Source organism: Staurois parvus, unplaced genomic scaffold (genome assembly GCF_062004578.1).
Source record: "Staurois parvus isolate SC_StPar_1 unplaced genomic scaffold, SC_StPar_1.0 ptg000818l, whole genome shotgun sequence".
NCBI classification, from domain to species: domain Eukaryota; kingdom Metazoa; phylum Chordata; class Amphibia; order Anura; family Ranidae; genus Staurois; species Staurois parvus.
Window position 1 is genome coordinate 12,550,196 of NW_028318614.1, and position 20,107 is coordinate 12,570,302.

At 42.8% G+C, this 20,107-nt stretch overlaps 1 protein-coding gene across 4 annotated transcripts in view; it reads right to left on the minus strand.

Moving 5' to 3' along the window:
- Nucleotides 1–4,169: 4,169 nt before the first annotated feature.
- INS (insulin) overlaps nucleotides 4,170–20,107 on the minus strand; it is a 77,999-nt gene continuing 62,061 nt past the window's right edge. For 3 of the 4 annotated variants that reach the window (XM_089655082.1, XM_089655083.1, XM_089655084.1), the window contains 3 exons: nucleotides 9,641–9,881; nucleotides 6,095–6,300; nucleotides 4,170–5,108 (listed from right to left, as the gene is read on the minus strand). In XM_089655082.1, the coding sequence (XP_089511208.1) occupies nucleotides 4,972–5,108; nucleotides 6,095–6,300; nucleotides 9,641–9,720 (423 nt within the window). In that variant the 5' untranslated portion in view covers nucleotides 9,721–9,881 and the 3' untranslated portion in view covers nucleotides 4,170–4,971. The remainder of the gene's footprint in view (nucleotides 5,109–6,094; nucleotides 6,301–9,640; nucleotides 9,882–20,107) is intronic. The other variant, XM_089655085.1, reaches the window with a different exon arrangement.

Below are 20,107 nucleotides of genomic sequence, written 5' to 3' on the forward strand. Positions count from 1 at the left end.
ATGAATTACTATGGGGGATGAATTACTATGGGGGATGAATTACTATATGGGGGATGAATTACTATATGGGGGATGAATTACTATATGGGGGATGTATTTTCAGTTTTAAAAATGTTTCTCTCAAAATAAATTTCAATCGTGGTTTTGGCGAGATTTGGCTCAGTCGAAAAAAAAGGTTGCCCACCACTGACCTAAGGCTATGATTGTGATTATGACGATACACTGTGGCCCTGATTAACCCTTTGCTTACTGGGCCCTTAAACCCCCTTCATGACCAGAGCATTTTTTGCAATATATGCAGTGTCGGATTTGTTTTAAATGTTGCAATGGTTTTGCGGCTCCCAGTCTTTTTTTCCCTCTCGGAAACGGGTCCAAGTGGCTCTTTATGTCTTAAAGGTTGCAGACCCCTGTCCTAGCCCATTCAATACTGTGGCCTACTGTTTTAGTGTCTCCCCCATTGCTCTGAGCACAGGACTTTTGCTGCTGCACGTGTATCCTTGCAACCAGGAATACTGTTAGTATCTCATCTTAAACCTCTTCCAGCTGTTAAACTTTTTTCATCAGGCCAGTTCCCCATTCAATTCCAGTGAAGTCTACTCCCACCCCTTTCTCAACTTTAACAATTCTTGCCTTCATCTTCTGTGTTAAAGGGACCTTCCCCAGTTTCTAACCGTCAGTCTAGGGGGAGCTTTTCCTACTACAGTACCCTTTTTAGGAGAACCTGTTTCCATCCAAAAGAATTCCAATTCTAATGTTTACTGACAAGGGCCCTATTAAGCGCGCAGAAGAATCTGTTCCTATGCTTGGGGCTGATACTAAAAAGGGTGTTATTACATGTAAATCCATTTTGAGAGTTAAACCTGTTTCTAGACATTGAGATCCCATAAGTGACTTAGCCTGACTTCCCGTTCTTCTCTATTTCAGCTCACTTTGGGAAAGAAACATCTCAGTGCTGGAATTAGTGTTTAAACTCCTGCAGATCCTGCAGGACAATTGGGTCTATTTCAGGTGATACTGTATATGTTCCTTTTGACTAAGTTTCCAGAGTGATTATATTTTGTACACACCTAACATTGTTTCTTTTGTGCTTGCAATACTTTTACTCTAACTTCAATACAATCAACACATTGGTTCACTTTAAACTGTGTGATTATTTTGTGTTTCACAGCTAGGGGGTTCTCCTGGTCAAGGGTATACAGTGGTGTCAGCAGGGGTTGTGCTCTAAAATAGGCTCAGAGCAAACAGGGGACCCAAAATACAAAGCGGCTGTTAAAGTGGTAGCACTACACACAGATACTTATGTGTAATAAACATTTCCAGCTTGCTCCTCTGTCCTCCAGTTTCACCTTTACTGACACTATCCCTATATTGGTAGTGCAGTTTTTTTGGTGACATAATAACCTAGCCAGGGGAGGATGCAATTTATGAGTATAAATTGTTAATTGTGTATATACAGTAAATAACTGGCAGGTTCATTTTAAGGTTCCCATAAACACTGGAGGATATGTGCCTGGTTTTCACTTAAATCAACAATTTAAAATGTATGTCCAGCCAAAATGTTTCTTTAAGCGTTGATAGAGAGGTGTAGTTTTAGGAACCCTGTCAGGTTTTTACTGCCATCTCTGGTCCAGTGAAAAAGATTTCCCCTCACTTACTGTCCTGGGTACAACTGTTTCCCAAGAGAGTAAGTCAAGAAAATACTCCAACTGCAAAGCAGATGTAAGTAGGGGAAGGCTAGAACTATCTTTCTGCTTCTCAATGTTACAAATTTTCTCTCACTTTCAAAGCTAAAAAAAAAAAAACGTTTTTGACTGGATTAACATTTTTAAGCACATTTGAACTCTGAATTTAAATCAGGGGTGTCCAACCCACGGGCCACGGGCCACCTGCTGCCTGAGACGGCTATGAATTCAGCCCAACATAAAATTGTAAACTTACTTAAAAATTCCGTTTTTTATTATTTTTTTTGTAAAAATGCATTTACACTTAGTAAACATAAGTGGCCGAAGAAATATTTGACAGTATCGCCTCACTGCACTTTTATAAATGTTATCTTCCGAAAAAAATATCCACTCTTCATAATCATACCTTATCCATGTCATAAGTTTTCGACAGCACCTACATTTCTGAGCAACTATTTTCAAGGATGAAGCAAACAAGGGGAAAATTCGAACCAAAATATCTGATGAGTACCTAAAGAATTCATTAAGAATTGCTACTACATCCATCAAACCAGATACTGATGTGTTCATTTGTCAAAAAGAGTGTCACATATCGCACTAGTTTTATGTTTCCCTCTTTAAAAATGAAGTTTTAATATAAATACCAATTATCACTACCTTGTGGTCTGCCTGACTTTTTTGCTCATAAGCTATCCTTACTCCTCTTCCACAATTCCTCTTCTTTCAATGTGACCCAGGAAAGTCAAAAGGTTGGACACCCCTGCTTTAAATGCACCAAAGGAGCATCAAAATAAAGATATTCAAAGTCATACAGTTATTTCTTTATAAAACAGCTACAGCCTAAGGAAATAATCCTGTCCCCTGCAGAGTATGACCCTTGCTCTCTGTGGGGAAGCAGTAATCTCTCTGTAAAGGTCCGGCATGCCCACTACTGTGTCCGAGCCAGAGATTTCCAATCAGCAGGGAGCATACAGTAAACTTTGCTGATTGCAGATCTCTAGAACTGACTCAGTGGGGGTAGTGGCAGAACTCTGCAGAAAAACCACTGCTTCCACATACAGATCAAGGCTATAACTGCTTTAAAGGTAAAATAAAATATAATTATTGACCCCTTTTGTTTTGATGCAGCTGAAATGCATTTAACTTATTTAAATTGAAAGTTCAATTGGGCTTCAAATTTAGACATCAGTAAACAACCCTGGTTGATAGATTTTGGAGAAAGATCACAAAAGTGACATCAGAGCTGTCAACTATATAGTCAGAACTGTATGATCTTGCAAGATGAGTCTAAATATCTATGAGTCTGATTGTATAGCATTGGGATTGTTTGCAAAGTACTTGCTGTAGTCTGACAGACAGCCTTGCATCTCCAGCATATCTCTGAAATATTAAATATTTTAAAGATCTGCCACATGCTGGTTCACTATACACTGTTTCTACACAGCTGCATTTTATTATTCTTTTATACAAACTCTAAAATATATCATTACTCCAATAAGTAGAGTTTTATCAAGATTTACAAAATATGTTTCTATAAAATAACCCTTGCAGAGTATTGTGTTATTAATCATTTCCTTACCATATGCCGGCAGAAGCATATTTCATATTTCATTAATCAGTTTCCTACAAAGGACAAGCAGAGCACTGCTCTAGTCACCAAATACCTGCAGAACATTGCACTGTTAGCTCTTTCCATCAGAGGCATGCAGAGCGTTCTTCATTAACCCTACTTCGAGGGCCTGCAGAGTGTTGCTCCCCTAACCTTTCAACCCCTCTCCCCCTCCTTCAGCACCAGAGACAAAGCACAGAGCTCCCAGCTGCCTCGGAGCAGGAAGCCCCCCGTCTCGCAGAGAGGGGGGCCATCAGACTGGGGCGTTCAGTCTCAGGGCTTTCCGAAGGGCTCGAGGTTTTCTTTTTTGGAAGAGAGCCAAACAGGGGTTCAGCTCAGGATAAGAACGCGGGGGGCGGAGAGGAATAGGGGGGTTTGGGGGTCTGGGGGTAGGCAACAGCGAGTGGATTCAAGCCAACAGTCAAGACACCCCCTCCCCTTCAAGCCATAACTTCTTCTTTAATAGAAAGCAGCACAGCTTATCTTACAATAGGATATAAGGTCTTTTGGCTTTGTCTACCCCCTTGTCCCCTTATACACCCCTTTGAAAATCCCAGAGATTGCATGCCCTGTTTCACCGCCAAGTTAACCTCCGCTTTGCTGAGTGAAATGCTTGCAATTCTATACATAAGATACTTTAATAGTGGTTTTAGCCTGAAAAAAATGTGAAGTAGCTACGATGTGGATTTTTTTCTCTTTCTTTCTACACAATGTATTTTTCCCTCTCTTATTTCCCGTTGGTTGGATGTAAAAACCGCCAGCTAATCACAGCATCTGGGAGCTTGATGACAGCCTCACAGCATATAAATCTCAACTTAATGCATGTATAAATCAAATGTATTACACACAGTAGCACAAGGAAATAATACAAAGAGAAATGCTTTATCTCTTCCATTTATTTGCATTCAGGCAGGGAGAGAGGATGGATAGGTACAGGACACTTACATTATGAAAAGAGGCTTTGTAGGACATTAAGGGCAATTCACCCCATTCAGTGTCAGGAAAGCACTGGGCACACATAATAGTTCTCACCACTGTATTCTTTCTATGTGCTTTTTCACTGTCACCCTGTTCCCCTTTCTCAGGAAACGTGATACCCTTATATGAACCCACACTACAAAATAAATCACTTTTTTTTTTTAAGTCTTGCCCACCTATCCTTCAGTATTCCACTCATGTCTATTTACAGTCATTGCATAGTAACACTGTGGGGCTTGTTTATTAACACAGTACAAAGAGCAACCAAGAAAAGCACTATGTAGTAATCCAAAGCAACCGATCACCTTTCTTGTTTCATCAGTTAAAAAAAAAGATGACTGCTGATTGGTTGGCACGAGTTACTGCTCCAGAGCATTGACCTTTGCCTTGTTAAAAAAAGCCTGCATCTGCTGTTGCTTAAAAAACTATAGAGTTTAATTTGTTGTACAGTTCAGCAAACAACAGTACAAGATAAAAACCGCAGACAAAATACCATTCTGGGCATACTGGGGGTAACTATACTGTATATATACTGTATGTGTCTATCCCATGCGGGTGTTATTTTGCATGAAGTAAACATATATAGTCATGAAAACAGAGAATAATTTACTTAGAAAGGTCAAGTGGCCTTGATATTGGTTTCATAGATTTGTACAGAAGTCATGTATGTAAGTGCCCTGTTGGCCGTCACAGAGTTGCTTCTTAGTTGCAGTAATTCTCCAGTTCATACAAAGAGCATGTGCTGTGACAGCATTGTTCCACAATGCCTCTCTTCCTCATCTGGTACTCCTGTGATTGGACCTGCATTCCGTCCAGCTCGCTGCCCTGGGGGCCATTTACTGTAGGCAGAGAAAAACAAATATAAAGGTTGTTTACTTCATAACATGTCTATCACCAAACTTGAAGTTGCAATAAAAGAGTGAATGCGAAGGACTGTGAACCTTTAGGCTAGGGGCTAATGCAGCAAGGTGGCCCTTTCACGCCATACACGGATTTCTGTGGCCTAAAGAAAGTGCACAATACAAAGCGTGATATAGTGCTACAGTGATTAGGGGACATGGTGAATGTTGGGTGTTAATAAAGTCATGATTAATTGTGGCATACCTTATTACATCATCCAGAATCAGCTTCTTTTGTGGCCCTTGGTATTTGGTCACATGGCATTGCAGAATCACCAAAGAAGTTGGCGTGGAAGACTCTCCTCTGCCAGACACTAATTGAAGGCCTGAACAGATTGCTATAAAATGCACAGTGTCTATCACTGACTGAAGGTCCTGCCCTGAACAATGTCTAAATGGTGAAGTATCTCCAGAGCCATCAGCAAAAGATATCTTTTTAATTATCCCTAGGTGAGAAATCGTGCCCTTAGGTCTCTTCCAAAAACTGACAGTTCTAAGAGTGTCCATCTCCTGGTCCCATATTAAGGTCAGTGATTCCTCCTCCCACAGACCCCTACATCACTACAGGAAACAATGAGAACAAGAAGGGACTACCTAGAGCAGCAAGAAACTAGGAGATTGACACTCTAGGAAGTGTCAGTTTTTAAAGAGTCTTCATGGGGCAACTTCTCTGTGTTAGAGCAGCATTCAGATGTGTACCAGAAGAGATAAGAATTAGTATTTCCCATGTTATAGCAAAAGTGGACATGTTTTTCCAAATCTAGGCTGTAACAACATTTTCTATATTCATTATATTTTTCATATTCCTGGACAACTTTAATTGGCAATGTCAGGACTGCAAGCAAAGTGTGTGTGACATATTTAAGTATGTCACCTCCTACTATGCAAGACTGAAGGTTTGGCTGAAGATACATTTTAAGGCTTACCTGAAGGCTGCTCCAGATCCCTTCTACTCTTGGGATAGTAGAAGAAGCCTCTCTCTCCACACACCATATACAAGGCTTCCACAAGGTGAGACCCACAGAGGTGTTGGTTGGCTAAGGCTTGAGTGTTGGGAGTGAATAGGCTGAGAAGGATTGCAAGAGGGAGACACTGAATCCACAGGGCCATGATGAGGAGGTGGATGGTAAACCTATGGGCACAGAATACCGGGGGGAATGACATTAGAAACGAATGTATCAGGTAGCTCAAACAAATATGGCAATGTGTTATTTTTGGAGAAAAAAAAGTGACAATCTCAACTGATTTACTAACAACACAACAGTGTACTATAGAGCCGTAAAGATAAAGCAAAACACTAATAAATCACATTTAAAGTAGAAGATAGCGCTAATACAAAATATTCGTAAAAATGTTCCCTCCCCACTCCTCCAACCTTTGCTGCATGTCTTCTATAAAAAAAATTTGTGTACTTATCTATTTTTACTCCAGTTTGATTCGGTCATGTGATACTGCAACGCCGATACCCCTTTGTCAGTGAGCAGCTGCTGCGGGAAGAGAAGGGAGCACTCACAACAGCTGCTCCATGGGAGCCTATGGGTCTCATCCTGGCTCCTGGAATTCACAGCCGTTGTCAAACGCTTCCTTAGGCTAGGTTCACACCTTTGCATGTTGCATTTGAGCCATTTATGCATTGCATTTTGCACCTGTGTTTTTGATGTGGTTTTTTTTCATTTTTTTTTCTTGTTGCTAGTCAGATTTAAAACACAAAACCCAGCAAAAATGCAGCAAAAACACAATACATGCTTTTCAGCAGTGTTTCCATTGAAGTCTATAAAACCCAAAACGTAGACGCGTGAAAAAAAAGTCCCTGACCCTTTCCAGAAAAACACACTGGGTGAAACGCACAGATGTGAACATGTTCCATAGGAAATCATGTTAAATGGACTGTACTGCGTTTCTGCAAAACGCTGCAGAAAACGCTTAGGTGTGAACCTAGAGTTACACAGGGGAGCTAGAGCTTTAGGATCACGTAACTGGCAGGATCATGTGACTGGACAGGACTGGAATAAAAATAGATAAGTACTCTGATCCTTTTTACACAGGATATGCAGGATAGGTGGGAGGAGGGAACATTTTTCAGAACCACTTTACTACCACTTTAAACATAGTAAATCCCCCCAGAATATAAAATATTACAGTTTACCAGTCCTTAGAGTAGATGGCTGCATTTGTTTTCTTTTTCAATCTACTCTTTCTTTATTTCTGTGTAATAATTTTTATTTAATTTTCAGAGGATAACAAGCTTAAGATTGCCAATGCAGGGGACAACACAATTACACAGGATATTAATCAGAGTAGTAAGTAGTAGAAATTCTGAAGTGCACAGAAGATACCTGGAAGGCTGATAACATTGTTTAAGATTTCAGTTCTGTGCACAGGAACTGGACGAGGACACTGAATTTTTGACAGGATCAACCAGAATTTTTCTGTACTTGCAGAAAACATACTCAGCAATCTAGCCATCACATCTAAGGACTGGTAAGCTTCAATATGTAAATATGTTATTTACATATGATAAGGCACAATTCCTCCCCTGATACCAAAGATGGGGCATTTTTCCTCTCACTGACACCAATGATGGAGCAGTATTCCTCCTCCCAGTGACACCAATGATGGGCTACTATTTCTCCCACTGACACCAGCAATGGAACACTGTTCCTCTCCTAGTACCAAAGAATGGGCATTATTTCTCCCAGTGACACCAACAATGGGGCACTATTCCTGCCAATGACACCAATGTTGGGGCACTATTCATCCTAGTGATTACAAGGATGGAGCACTATTCTTCCCAGTGACACCAGCAATGGGGCATGCAGCACTATTCCTCCTCCACTACCAATGATGTGGCACTATTCCTCCCCTAAAACCAAAAATGGGGATTTATTTCTCCCACTGACACTATCGCATTTTCTTCTGACTTGCCACAGCCTGGCCCCTTTAAGGTCTCCATGGACAATAAAAAGGCCCTTTGTTTAGAATGTTTGGAGACCCGGTGGTAGAGGATAGTCTTTGAAGAAGAGAACTCCTCCTGGAGCATGTGGGAGGAATGGGACATGTGGAGGCCTAAGGCCTGGACAGAGCAGCATGGATGGAAATAGTGAGTAGGCATAACAGCACCCTTCCTGTTAGTAGTGGTGAAATCACTTTGGGAATACCTGAACTTTGGAGTTTTCTGCATTGTTAGCAGTAATTGCAAGCTGTGTATGTTGTGTAGGGGGAAGATTATATTAAGATCTGGGCTGTTGCAATCTGTTCAGTAAAGTTAAAAGCATCAAACGACCTTGCCTCATCCTTGTCTCAGCCAAGGGAACAGTATTTATTGGATGTTGTGGGTTTAGCATCTGGCGAAGATGAGTTAATGTGCTATTTACTGGTGTAAGTCTGGTTGACTCTGGAGTGGGTTGTGGTTAGGGAAAAGAAGTCACTGTTCTGGCAATGAGAGAGAACCTCCCTCATGGAACACACACCAGGTGGTCTAGGCCTCAGTTTACCAATGGCTCTTGGTGCTCAGTTGGCCTCCTCTAGCCCCAATCTGGACAACGCCAAAGTACAGGCTTGTGGATGGAGTGTTCTAGATGTTAATGGGTTAACAGGAACTGTGACCAGAAGGATGAGTTATAGTGGCCTCAGGTCAGCATCCTTGCATGTGAACTTGTTGTGAGTTTGGGCTCTGAAACTAATGGGTGGCCCTGAATCTGAATGTCTGTAAGTGGGGGCTCAGGTGCATGTTTAGGCCACATGTATGGAAAATGGGCAGCTTGTCTACAACTGTACCATGAAGACATAAATGCTTCCAAGGCACTTTACTAGTGGGTTGAGTCAGGTTTTTATACTGTAGGTTCTGGTTACTCAAAGAGATTCAGGTTTTATGTGGACATGGACTACTTGGACTGTTTGGACTGTTTCTATCTTGAGACTACTTTTACGATGAAATTTGCATGAATAGCAGTAACAGTCAAGTCAGTTATATTTCTATACTCACAGGGCCATCTATGTGTAAAGTTGGGGTGGCAGTACAGCAAAATAAAACATATTTATATAGAGAGAGAAAAGGTAGATGCACCAAAAGAACATAAAGCAAGGAATCTTTGTGAAAGATCGAATAGCTAAAAAAAAGTAATCATGAGTTTATATAAGCCTTAAAATTCTACTTCTGCAACAGAAATTTCAGATTTTAAATAGTGTGATGGTAGAAATCATGGGTGGTTGAAATCGGAGAAGTATTTACACATGGGTCCCATGAACTCACAGGTCCTAATGGGGGCACTGTCTATACCACCAAATACTGTTGTCGACAGCTAGAAAATGCTATTTTACCTCCTAGATAGATCAAGTATTTAATTAACAAAAAAATAGAGAATTCCTCTCCTGAAAACTGACTTTTGAATTCTAAACCTATTTAATCCAGCAAAGCTGCCAATTTCTACCTAGAGGTCATCTAGCCATTACAAAATTGCTGCTGTACTCACCTGGAGAAGTAGGAAGAGGGACTGTGTGCACAGGAGAGATGACAGATGTCAGAGTGACCGTTATGAGCCTGCTCGCACATTTTATATTTTACAAAATCACCTTAGCTAAGCACCTTGCCAAAATTCTGCCGGCTCATTAGCTGCTCCTCCTCCCAACTCAAAGTACAGGTCTCATCATCAATTTATCTGCTCAGCATCACTTCTTGCTTGTTGATGGCCTGAACACCTGTGCACATTATTCCTGGAAAATCAGAGGCAAAATAAAGTAAAATAAAATTGTGCCATTTCTTTTAAGAAATTACTTAACTTTCCATGTATTAAAAACAATTAACGAAAGGGCAATTCGATTTTCTGTGGAAACTCTAACAAGCAAAACATTTTCACTGAAGCATCTACCAATTAAATGTCATATATCCTGAACATGTATCTCACATGTATAGTGGTGACTGGTGATTAGTGAATAAAGGCTAATGCAAATACAACATAGGCACAGACACCTTATATGTGAAATCTTAAAATACAGTACAGCGCACATAAAAAAAAAATAAAATAATGAAATGCAATATTGATTACAGATAGAAAAAAGAAACGTTAAGAGCAATTTTTCTAAAAGCAGCCTAGGAGCACCTGAAATCTGGAAAATAACCCCCTTCCACAACTAATTATTATGTTATTAAAAATAAAAATTAAGCTAAACCCTTTTTTCCAAACCTAAAGCTGTGGTCATGTAGTGCACCAGATCCTGAGTTTTCTATATTCTCTACTGCAGCAGATTAGGGTCCTTCTTCCAGTTTCACCCAGAAACCAGGTTTCACCAACATCACTGTCTTGGTGACTTAGACATTTCTACACATGTGCATTTTGTTTCGTTACGATTTGTTTTTTTGGACGTAAATGTCATTTTCGGAGATTCAGATGTATACAAATCTCCGAATTGACAAAGTAACAAATGTCAACGAATCTGAAAACAATTTATAATGAAATTAAGACATCCATTTGTTTCATTCATTTCATTCAGACGACATCACATAATGCAATAGTAGGTCGGACCCATGAGTTAACGAATACATTCTTTAATTTGTTTGATAATTCAGATAACAAATGGATACAAATTTTGTTCCATTCGTTAATTCGGATGCACATGACGCCAGTCAATATTGTCCAATTAACTCGTGCCATTTCTGGACTGGTATCCAAAAATATAAAATCCTTACGATTCAAATGGGTCCAATTCGATAATATATTGAATATATAGCAATCTGCCAGAAAACGTGAAAATTTTTTCAAATCCACCCAGAGCAAAGTATATATACGAAACTAATGTCAAAGATACTAAACAAATTCTGAAAACAAATTAGTATAACATAATATGATGAAATTAAATTCTTCAATGAGCAAATGCATTCAAAACTAAATGAAAATTTCCAGAGTGCACATGTCTAGACACTTCCTAATGGCTTAACAGAAGCAGAGTACTCTCAGGTTCCAAAAGACTGCACAGCGTGATGACATCATTAAGAGGCAATCAGTCAGTGATTGCATGGACTGCAGCAATACATCATCAGTCATGGAAGCTGTGCAGGTGAGGGATTTAGGTGAGTAAAGAAAAATCTAGGGAATGGATGGAAGAATAGTAGGAGGGATGAATGCTAGAGGGGAGACCTTTGTCTTGAGATGGGTTTAAAGCAGGGGAGGACTGACAATTCATGGGGCACCCGGGCAATAGGGGATCATAAGGCCCCTGTGTCCTTGCCCAAACTCAGAAAGGTACCAGGGGCATCTCATGGGGCCCCCTACTAACCCCGGGCCCTCGGGCAGTGCCCAAGTTTCCAAATGGTCAGTCCGCCCCTGGTTTAAAGCAAATCTAACTATATGAAAAAAATTTGCTGTCCGGTGTGAAGCACACGCACCTAGAGATACATATACCTGCAGCAATTTTCAATTCCCCATCATTACTCTGATGGAGAATTCTTTACAGATGCAACGTTTAAGAATCTTTGGAATTGGACACTTTCTGGAATGTGGGATGCCTGTGCTTCCCACCAGGTGCCATGATTCTTTCCTTTCACCCCTGGATTCCTAAAGAACTCAGCAGGGATGTAGAGGAAAAACATAGTGAGGGACACTAGCATCTGAAACTCCAGAAAGTGTTGAATGCCAGTCCTACAGAAGCTACAGCTATGGAATGGAGTAGATGTCTTTTGTAATCTGACAGGGTCATTTCAAAGCATTGTTATCAACCTGTTGCTATCTTGAGAGTACTGGTATAAAGGCTCATATTTTTTTTTATTCCATAAAAGTTTATTTAGAAGTGACAACATGTTACAGGAAAATATAAAGAAATGCACACGCAGCATCAATCAGGTCATAGACACAGCTTAAACCAAAATACAGGAAGAAACAACATGGTAGAGTGCGACACTGTGGATAACATAAGCATGGCAAATTACGGCAGAGATATGCCTGTAGTACTCAAGGTTCAAAAATGTACAATATAGAAGGTAATAACAGCTTACTTCCACCAAGTGAATATTGGCGTACTGGCCTAAGCATGGAGGAGATGAACCTTCAGAGCCTAAACCAAAAGCAGTACGCTATCATGAGGCTAAGTGAGCATCGCAGTATAAGAGAAGATGTCGTGAGTACCATTGACTATCCTAGAGGAGATAAGCTAACCATATACCAAGTAATCCTGGATAAAATGAAGACTAAGCCTGATCGAAGACTAAGAGGTTGTCGAGAAAGAAAAGAAAAAAGGGGAATAGAAAGAAAGAAAAGGATAAGAAAAGGAAAGGAATGGGAGTCATAGTAGAGAGAGAGAAGAGAAAGAGGGGGAGAGAAAAAAAAAAAAAGGGGGGGGGGAAGAGTAAGGGGAGAGGGAGAAGGGGGGATAAGAGGCAAAAAAAAAAAAAAAAAAAAAAAAGGGAAGCAAGGGAAGCGAAAGGTCCGGGCTGCGAAGTTTGTGTCAACAGTGTTATTGGAGATCATAAATGAGAGTGTCAAGAATTTAAACACTCACCAAAGCTAAGCAGGCAAATATAAATTACCGGAAAAGAGGTCATAACCACACAGATTATGAGAGAACCAAGGGCATAACCAGAGGTAGGGCTGAGCTCAATCAGGTATCCCGACCCATGAGAGATCCGAATTCAGGGGTAGTTACAAAGTGGGTCCAGCAGGCCCAAACATGTGAGTATTTAGTTGGCAGATCAAGTGCAGTCGCAATCAGTTCCAAAAAAAGGCTCATATTTAACACCTATCATGGTTGGGAAGGATTACCGTGCATCCTGTACAAGCAAATAGAGCCCTTCACATGGGGGTATGCATAGGTACATCCATTCAAATGAGGGTTTATTCAGAGGGTATATGTGCTAGTTCCTCTGTTATTAATATCTTGTGATCTTGGAAAGTCGGTCCAGTGCACAGAGCTTACTAGATCTGATGAGGCTGGCCTCATGCAAATAGTAAAAAGTCCAAAAAATAAAAGATCTAATACAAACGGTATACTAATAGTCAGAGTCCATATAAGCTTTAATTAGTTCATATTGGGGCTCTGTTAAACAGCTTGGATTTTGCTTGAATTTGATATGAGAGCACTCATTTTAGAAAACTATTGAGCAAGATAGCCAGGCTGACACTCGCCAGGTGCTGTTTTATAGTACGTATTAAAGCAGCATATGACAAATAAGTAGCTTAGTTTACACTGAGCAGCAGTTTAACACATCAACATACAAGCATTTATGATGCATTGCAGTGAGTTTTTATGTGAAGTATGGTGTGAAAGCACCAAAATCTAGGACTCATCTGTACACTTGTTTTTGATTCATGCCTCAAACTATTGAACCAAGCCAACATACCATATTTTGCGCTCCATAAAACACACCTAACCATAAGACGCACCTAGGTTTTAGAGGTGAAAAAAAAAATATTCTGAACCAATGGACTGCAGACACAGTACAGATGACCAGAGACTGCAGACACAGTACAGATGACCAGAGACTGCGGACACAGTACAGGAGATGACCAGAGACTGCGGACATAGTACAGGGAATGACCAGAGACTGCGGACACAGTACAGGGAATGACCAGAGACTGCGGACACAGTACAGGAGATGACCAGAGACTGTGGACACAGTACAGGAGATGACCAGAGACTGCGGACATAGTACAGGGAATGACCAGAGACTGCGGACACAGTACAGGGAATGACCAGAGACTGCGGACACAGTACAAGAGATGACCAGAGACTGCGGACACAGTACAGGAGATGACCAGAGACTGCGGACAGTACAGGAGATGACCAGAGACTGCGGACACAGTACAGGAGATGACCAGAGACTGCAGACACAGTACAGGAGATGACCAGAGACTGCGGACACAGTACAGGGAATGACCAGAGACTGCAGACATAGTACAGGAGATGACCAGAGACTGCGGACACAGTACAGTAGATGACCAGCGACTGCGGACACAGTACAGGGGATGACCAGAGACTGCAGACACAGTACAGGAGATGACCAGAGACTGCAGACACAGTACAGGAGATGACCAGAGACTGCGGACATAGTACAGGATTTGACCAGAGACTGCGGAAACAGGACAGGAGATGACCAGAGACTGCGGACACAGTACAGGAGATCACCAGAGACTGCGAACACAGTACAGGGGATGACCAGAGACTGCGGACATACTACAGATGACTGCGGACACAGTACAGGGGATGACCAGAGACTGCGGACACAGTACAGGAGATGACCAGAGACTGCGGACACAGTACAGGAGATGACCAGAGACTGCGGACATAGTACAGGAGATGACCAGAGTCTGTGGATACAGTACAGGGAATGACCAGAGACTGCGGACACAGTACAGGAGATGACCAGAGACTGCGGACACAGTACAGGAGATGACCAGAGTCTGCAGACATAGTACAGGGAATGACCGGAGACTGCGGACATAGTACAGATGACCAGAGACTGCAGACAGTATAGGGGATGACCAGAGACTGCAGACAGTACAGGGGATGACCAGAGACTGTGGACAGTACAGGGGATGACCAAGAGACTGCGGACCTTTGGGGAGGGAGGGGGAGCGGGTACCTGAAGTTGTCCTTTCTTTAGTGTGGGCACGCTGGCTTCTTCCCGCGCCGGCTTCTGTGACAGCCGGGTGCCCACTGCACATGCGCGAGAAGCGCTGTGCTTTTGAATGGCCTGCTGCCTTCTGGGACCTGTCAGGTGTCCCAGAAGTCGCCGGACCATTCACAAAGCGCAGCGCTTCTCACGCATGCGCAGTGGGCACCCGGCTGTCACAGAAGCCGGCGCAGGAAGACTGCACAGCAGTGGACAGAGAAACAGGTAAGGTCCTGCAGGAGAGAAGAGCTAAGCGGCTGGCCCAGTATTCTGACATGGTGGTTGCAGCGGAAATACCGGACCGGCCGCTCCATATTCGCTCCATAAGACGCACTGACATTTTCCCCCCTTTTTTGGGGGGAAAAAAGTGCGTCTTATGGAGCGAAAAATACGGTAATTACACCATAGCGCTCAAAGATACATGAGAAGCCAGCCAAATATATAAAAAGTCATTCACCACTGCTGCCCTCCTGAGATCAGGGAATCTTGAAAACATAAACAGACAAAGGGCGCAAAGGCCTAGTGCATTGCCATTATAATCTATTAAGCTTAAAAACAAAAGATTGCATACTCTCAAATGCCAATGCTTAAAAGCCTAACACAAAACACAGAAACCTTGTTGGTGATCCCGAAGAAGGAACCCACAGGGTGTAGACAGGTAACTACTGACGCTTTTCAAGGGATATGCCCCCTTCCTCAGAGTCATTCCTGTCATTCTATCCCTCTTAAATACAGGACTTTAATCCAGCTCCTCTCATCTAAGGAGAGTTTGAACCTCTTGACCCATTCACCCCCTCCCCACATAACTGATAGTAACATACCCTTTGGACATCCTTCCACATTACATCTTATTCATTGACCCCAGTCTAACCATCAACAGCAATATTAAAATGTCAATGCATAATCAAAAATCAAGGGTCAGAAATCCAAAAGTTAAAAAAAATTCAAAAGTGAAAAAAAAGGCTTCACGCAGACATTGAAAATAGGCAGTTGAGACGCATTTTAACTACTTCCTGACTCAACACCACTCAGAATTGTTAAAATATAGGATGGAGGCCTTGCGGTAAGGTAAACATAATGCTGCTTGCGGGGTGCACATGCGCAGCTGGCAGGATGGACATGTCCCTTTGAAGCTCCGTCTCGCTCGAGGGACGGCAGCCGCCTACATATACAGTGGGGCAAAAAAGTATTTAGTCAGCCACCAATTGTACAAGTTCTCCCACTTAAAAAGATGAGAGAGGCCTGTAATTGGCATCATAGGTAGACCTCAACTATGAGAGACAAAATGAGAAAACAAATCCAGACAATCACATTGGCTGATTTGGAAAGAATTTATTTGCAAATTATGGTGGAAAATAAGTATTTGGTCAATATGAAAAGTTAATCTCAATACTTTGTTATATATCCTTTGTTGGCAATGACAGAGGTCAAACGTTTCCTGTAAGTCTTCACAAGGTTGGCACACACTGTTGCTGATATGTTGGACCATTTCTCCATGCAGATCTCCTTTAGAGCAGTGATGTTGTGGGGCTGTCGCTGGGCAACACAGACTTTCAACTCCCTCCAAAGGTTTTCTATGGGGTTGAGATCTGGAGACTGGCTAAGCCACTCCAAGACCTTGAAATGCTTCTTACGAAGCCACGAAGCGGTATGTTTGGGATCATTGTCATGTTGGAAGACCCAGCCACGTTTCATCCTCAATGCCCTTGCTGATGGAAGGAGGTTTGCACTCAAAATCTCACGATACATGGCCCTATTCATTCTGTCCTGTACATGGATCAGTCATCCTGGTCCCTTTGCGGAGAAACAGCCCCAAAGCATGATGTTGCCACCCCCATGCTTCACAGTAGGTATGGTGTTCTTTGGATGCAACTCAGCATTCTCTCTCCTCCAAACATGAGTTGTGTTTCTACCAAACAGTTCTATTTTGGTTTCATCTGACCATATGACATTCTCCCAATCCTCTTCTGGATCATCCAAATGCTCTCTAGCAAACGTCAGACGGGCCTGGACATGTACTGGCTTAAGCAGGGGGACACGTCTGGCACTGCAGGATCTGAGTCCCTGGCGGCGTAGTGTGTTACTGATGGTAGCCTTTGTTACGTTGGTCCCAGCTCTCTGCAGGTCATTCACTAGGTCCCCCCGTGTGGTCCTGGGATTTTTGCTCACCATTCTTGTGATCATTTTGAGCCCACGGGGTGAGATCTTGCGTGGAGCCCCAGATCGAGGGAGATTATCAGTGGTCTTGTATGTCTTCCATTTTCTAATTATTGCTCCCACAGTTGATTTGTTCACACCAAGCTGCTTGCCTATTGCAGATTCAGTCTTCCCAGCCTGGTGCAGGTCTACAATTTTGTTTCTGGTGTCCTTCGACAGCTCTTTGGTCTTCACCATAGTGGAGTTTGGAGTGTGACTTTTTGAGGTTGTGGACAGGTGTCTTTTATACTGATAACAAGTTCAAATAGGTGCCATTGATACAGGTAATGAGTGCAGGACAGAGGAGCCTCTTAAAGAAGAAGGTACAGGTCTGTGAGAGCCAGAAATCTTGCTTGTTTGTAGGTGACCAAATACTTATTTTCCACCATAATTTGCAAATAAATTCTTTCCAAATCAGCCAATGTGATTGTCTGGATTTTTTTTCTCATTTTTGTCTCTCATAGTTGAGGTCTACCTATGATGCCTATTACAGGCCTCTCTCATCTTTTTAAGTGGGAGAACTTGCACAATTGGTGGCTGACTAAATACTTTTTTGCCCCACTGTAGATCCCGGCCCGCACAATATTATAAGCGGCCACAGTTGCCATAGCGACCCCACTGCACAGATTGGTCAGCGGAGCGTCCGCCACCGAATAAACCGATTAAAGAGGCTCTGGTCCGAGCCTCAACCAAGATGGCCACCACATCACCACAAGGCAGTAAACAACAGGCTCATCCCTATGCAGCCCTGCAGCCAACTCATCCCAGCCCCTCCTGCACATCGGATGGTGAGTCAGATACAGAAATGGGGACCCCCACACATGCTTCCACCTCTGACCTCTCATCTCCTGACCTTCTCATGCGCTTGGAGAATATGCTACATAAAGCCCTGAAACAAACGTCTGACCTCATTACTGACAAGCTATATAAGGAAATTCGTGAGTTGGGGCAACGCACTGCGGACCTGGGACAACAGGTTGACAACCTTGAGGCCTCCTGTCAGATAAAATCAAATGACCTTGACATCTTGCGTGACGAAAATGCGACTTTACAGTCACTCTTTGAGGACTTTGAAAATCGAGCTCGCCGCTCTAATCTACGAATCCACGGCCTCCCGGAAACGATTATAGATGTCCAATCTACCGTCACAGCCCTTTTTCAAGAACTTGCCCCCGCCATCCCAATAGAACGCCTAGAAATGGATAGAGTCCATAGAGCGCTGGCACCACGACGCTCTGATGGCTCACCACGCCAAAGTCCACTTTTTCCCGCGCCGCAGGAACCCTCATATTCCAGGGTCACCCATACCAGCTGTTCCAGGGCTTATGCCCCTCAACCATAACTGAACGCAGGGCTATGAAACCACATTTGCAAATCCTGCAACAACACGGTATACCGTACAAATGGAGATTCCCATTCGTGGTACGCTTCCATTTTCAAGCTCGAGACTACACCTGCAAGACCCCTGGTGACCTGTCAGACACGCTGCGGAATCTCCAACTATAGCCACCAACGACCCCGTCCGATGATTCCCACCGTTGATCAGCGTCTTCTTCCACGCAGAAGTCACATCCTCCACATCTCACCACGGGTCAACTTTACGCCCACAAAAGAGGTCACTTCTCTTCGCCTGCTCTGACCCTTCAGGACTCTATGGATTGAAGTCCACACACCCGTATGGGCTCCCACGCCCATACCACCGAACCATAGCGACTCGCTGACCAGACGCCCTTGGCCTCCACTGTCTCCTGCTCTTCACCCGGCTGAAAACATTTTGTATCCTTGAACTAGCCCTTGTGGCCCTTTTTCTTTTTTGGGGGGAAAAATCTATTTTTCCTTTTTCCCCACCGGTTATATCCTTATATCCTTCTCTCTCGTCTTTTTGCAAAGGTTTTTATACCTCTACAACCTGCTAGTTTCTCATGTTAACAGTTGCATGTTCTTCATCTACACGGGGGCCCCATTCCCGGTCACTACAACAATTAGTCCATGTCAGACTTCATTGTCAGTGCGTGTCGCCCGGAAATGGGGTCTCCCAGTTGCTCCGGTTATTTAACCTCCCTAGCGGTATGATTATTTCAGATTTTTGGTGCTGAAAGCGGTACCATTATTTTGCATGGAAATATGTTGTTTTTTTATTATAGGCTGTAATATTTAGGAATAACTCACTGAAATCTGTCCGAACAAGAGTCTATTAAACATCCCGGGTATGATAAAATTTGAAACACAAAATCATAAATTATAATTTAATAAACAATCATAAAAAATAAGAATATAATAATAATACATTTAATTCAATAATATAATCAAACCAAAAACACTGAAATTTTAAATATAGCGCCAAGTTCGCACATCGCTGAGCAAAGTCGCAAAATTGTTTTCAGTGTCTGATGACGAATTTCTCCACGAATCATTATCACTCAATTCTGCAAGTGGTTCTGATTTACTATCGCTGTTCTCTAGCTGGTCTAAACCCGCTTTTGACCTAAAGGGACACTTTTTGGATGCCATGGACTTTTCTAAGTTTCCAGGCAGAAAGAACAGTCAAAATGCAGACGGGGACAGGACAAAGCACTAGGGACAAAATGTATGTGAAATGGGTTGAAACAGCAATGTTTTACTATGTAAAATCGTTTTGAAAAAAATGAATTTTTTTTTAAATTTTCAACTTTCCCGCCGGCGCCCGTACGTCCCGACGTCACAGGGACCGGAACACAGGAGCCGGATGCCGGCAGCAGCCGGAGGAGATGGCCGGAGACTCTGCAGGGGACACATCGCGGGAGCGAAGGACAAGGTAAGTGCTGCAGGGACTCCCTATGCAGCGCCGCATGGTAAGCCCGAGTGTAACTCGGGGTTACCGCTTTTGGTACAGACATTTTACCCCGAGCTACACTCGGGAATACCTCTAGGGAGGTTAAGTCCCGGCCTGGCTTATGGGATCCTAATATTGTATACATGTTCTTATGCTGCAGTCCCCGCGGCACGTGCACCTGCACACTCGCCTCTAGCCCCAGTAGTATTGTTGTTTTAATACTGCTTGGGCTACTCCTACTCCCTGAGCCACCCCATCACTGGGGGACCTCAGGGATCACCTACTGGGTCAAAATGGCCTGACCTACCCTCCCTCCGACACCAGAACCTA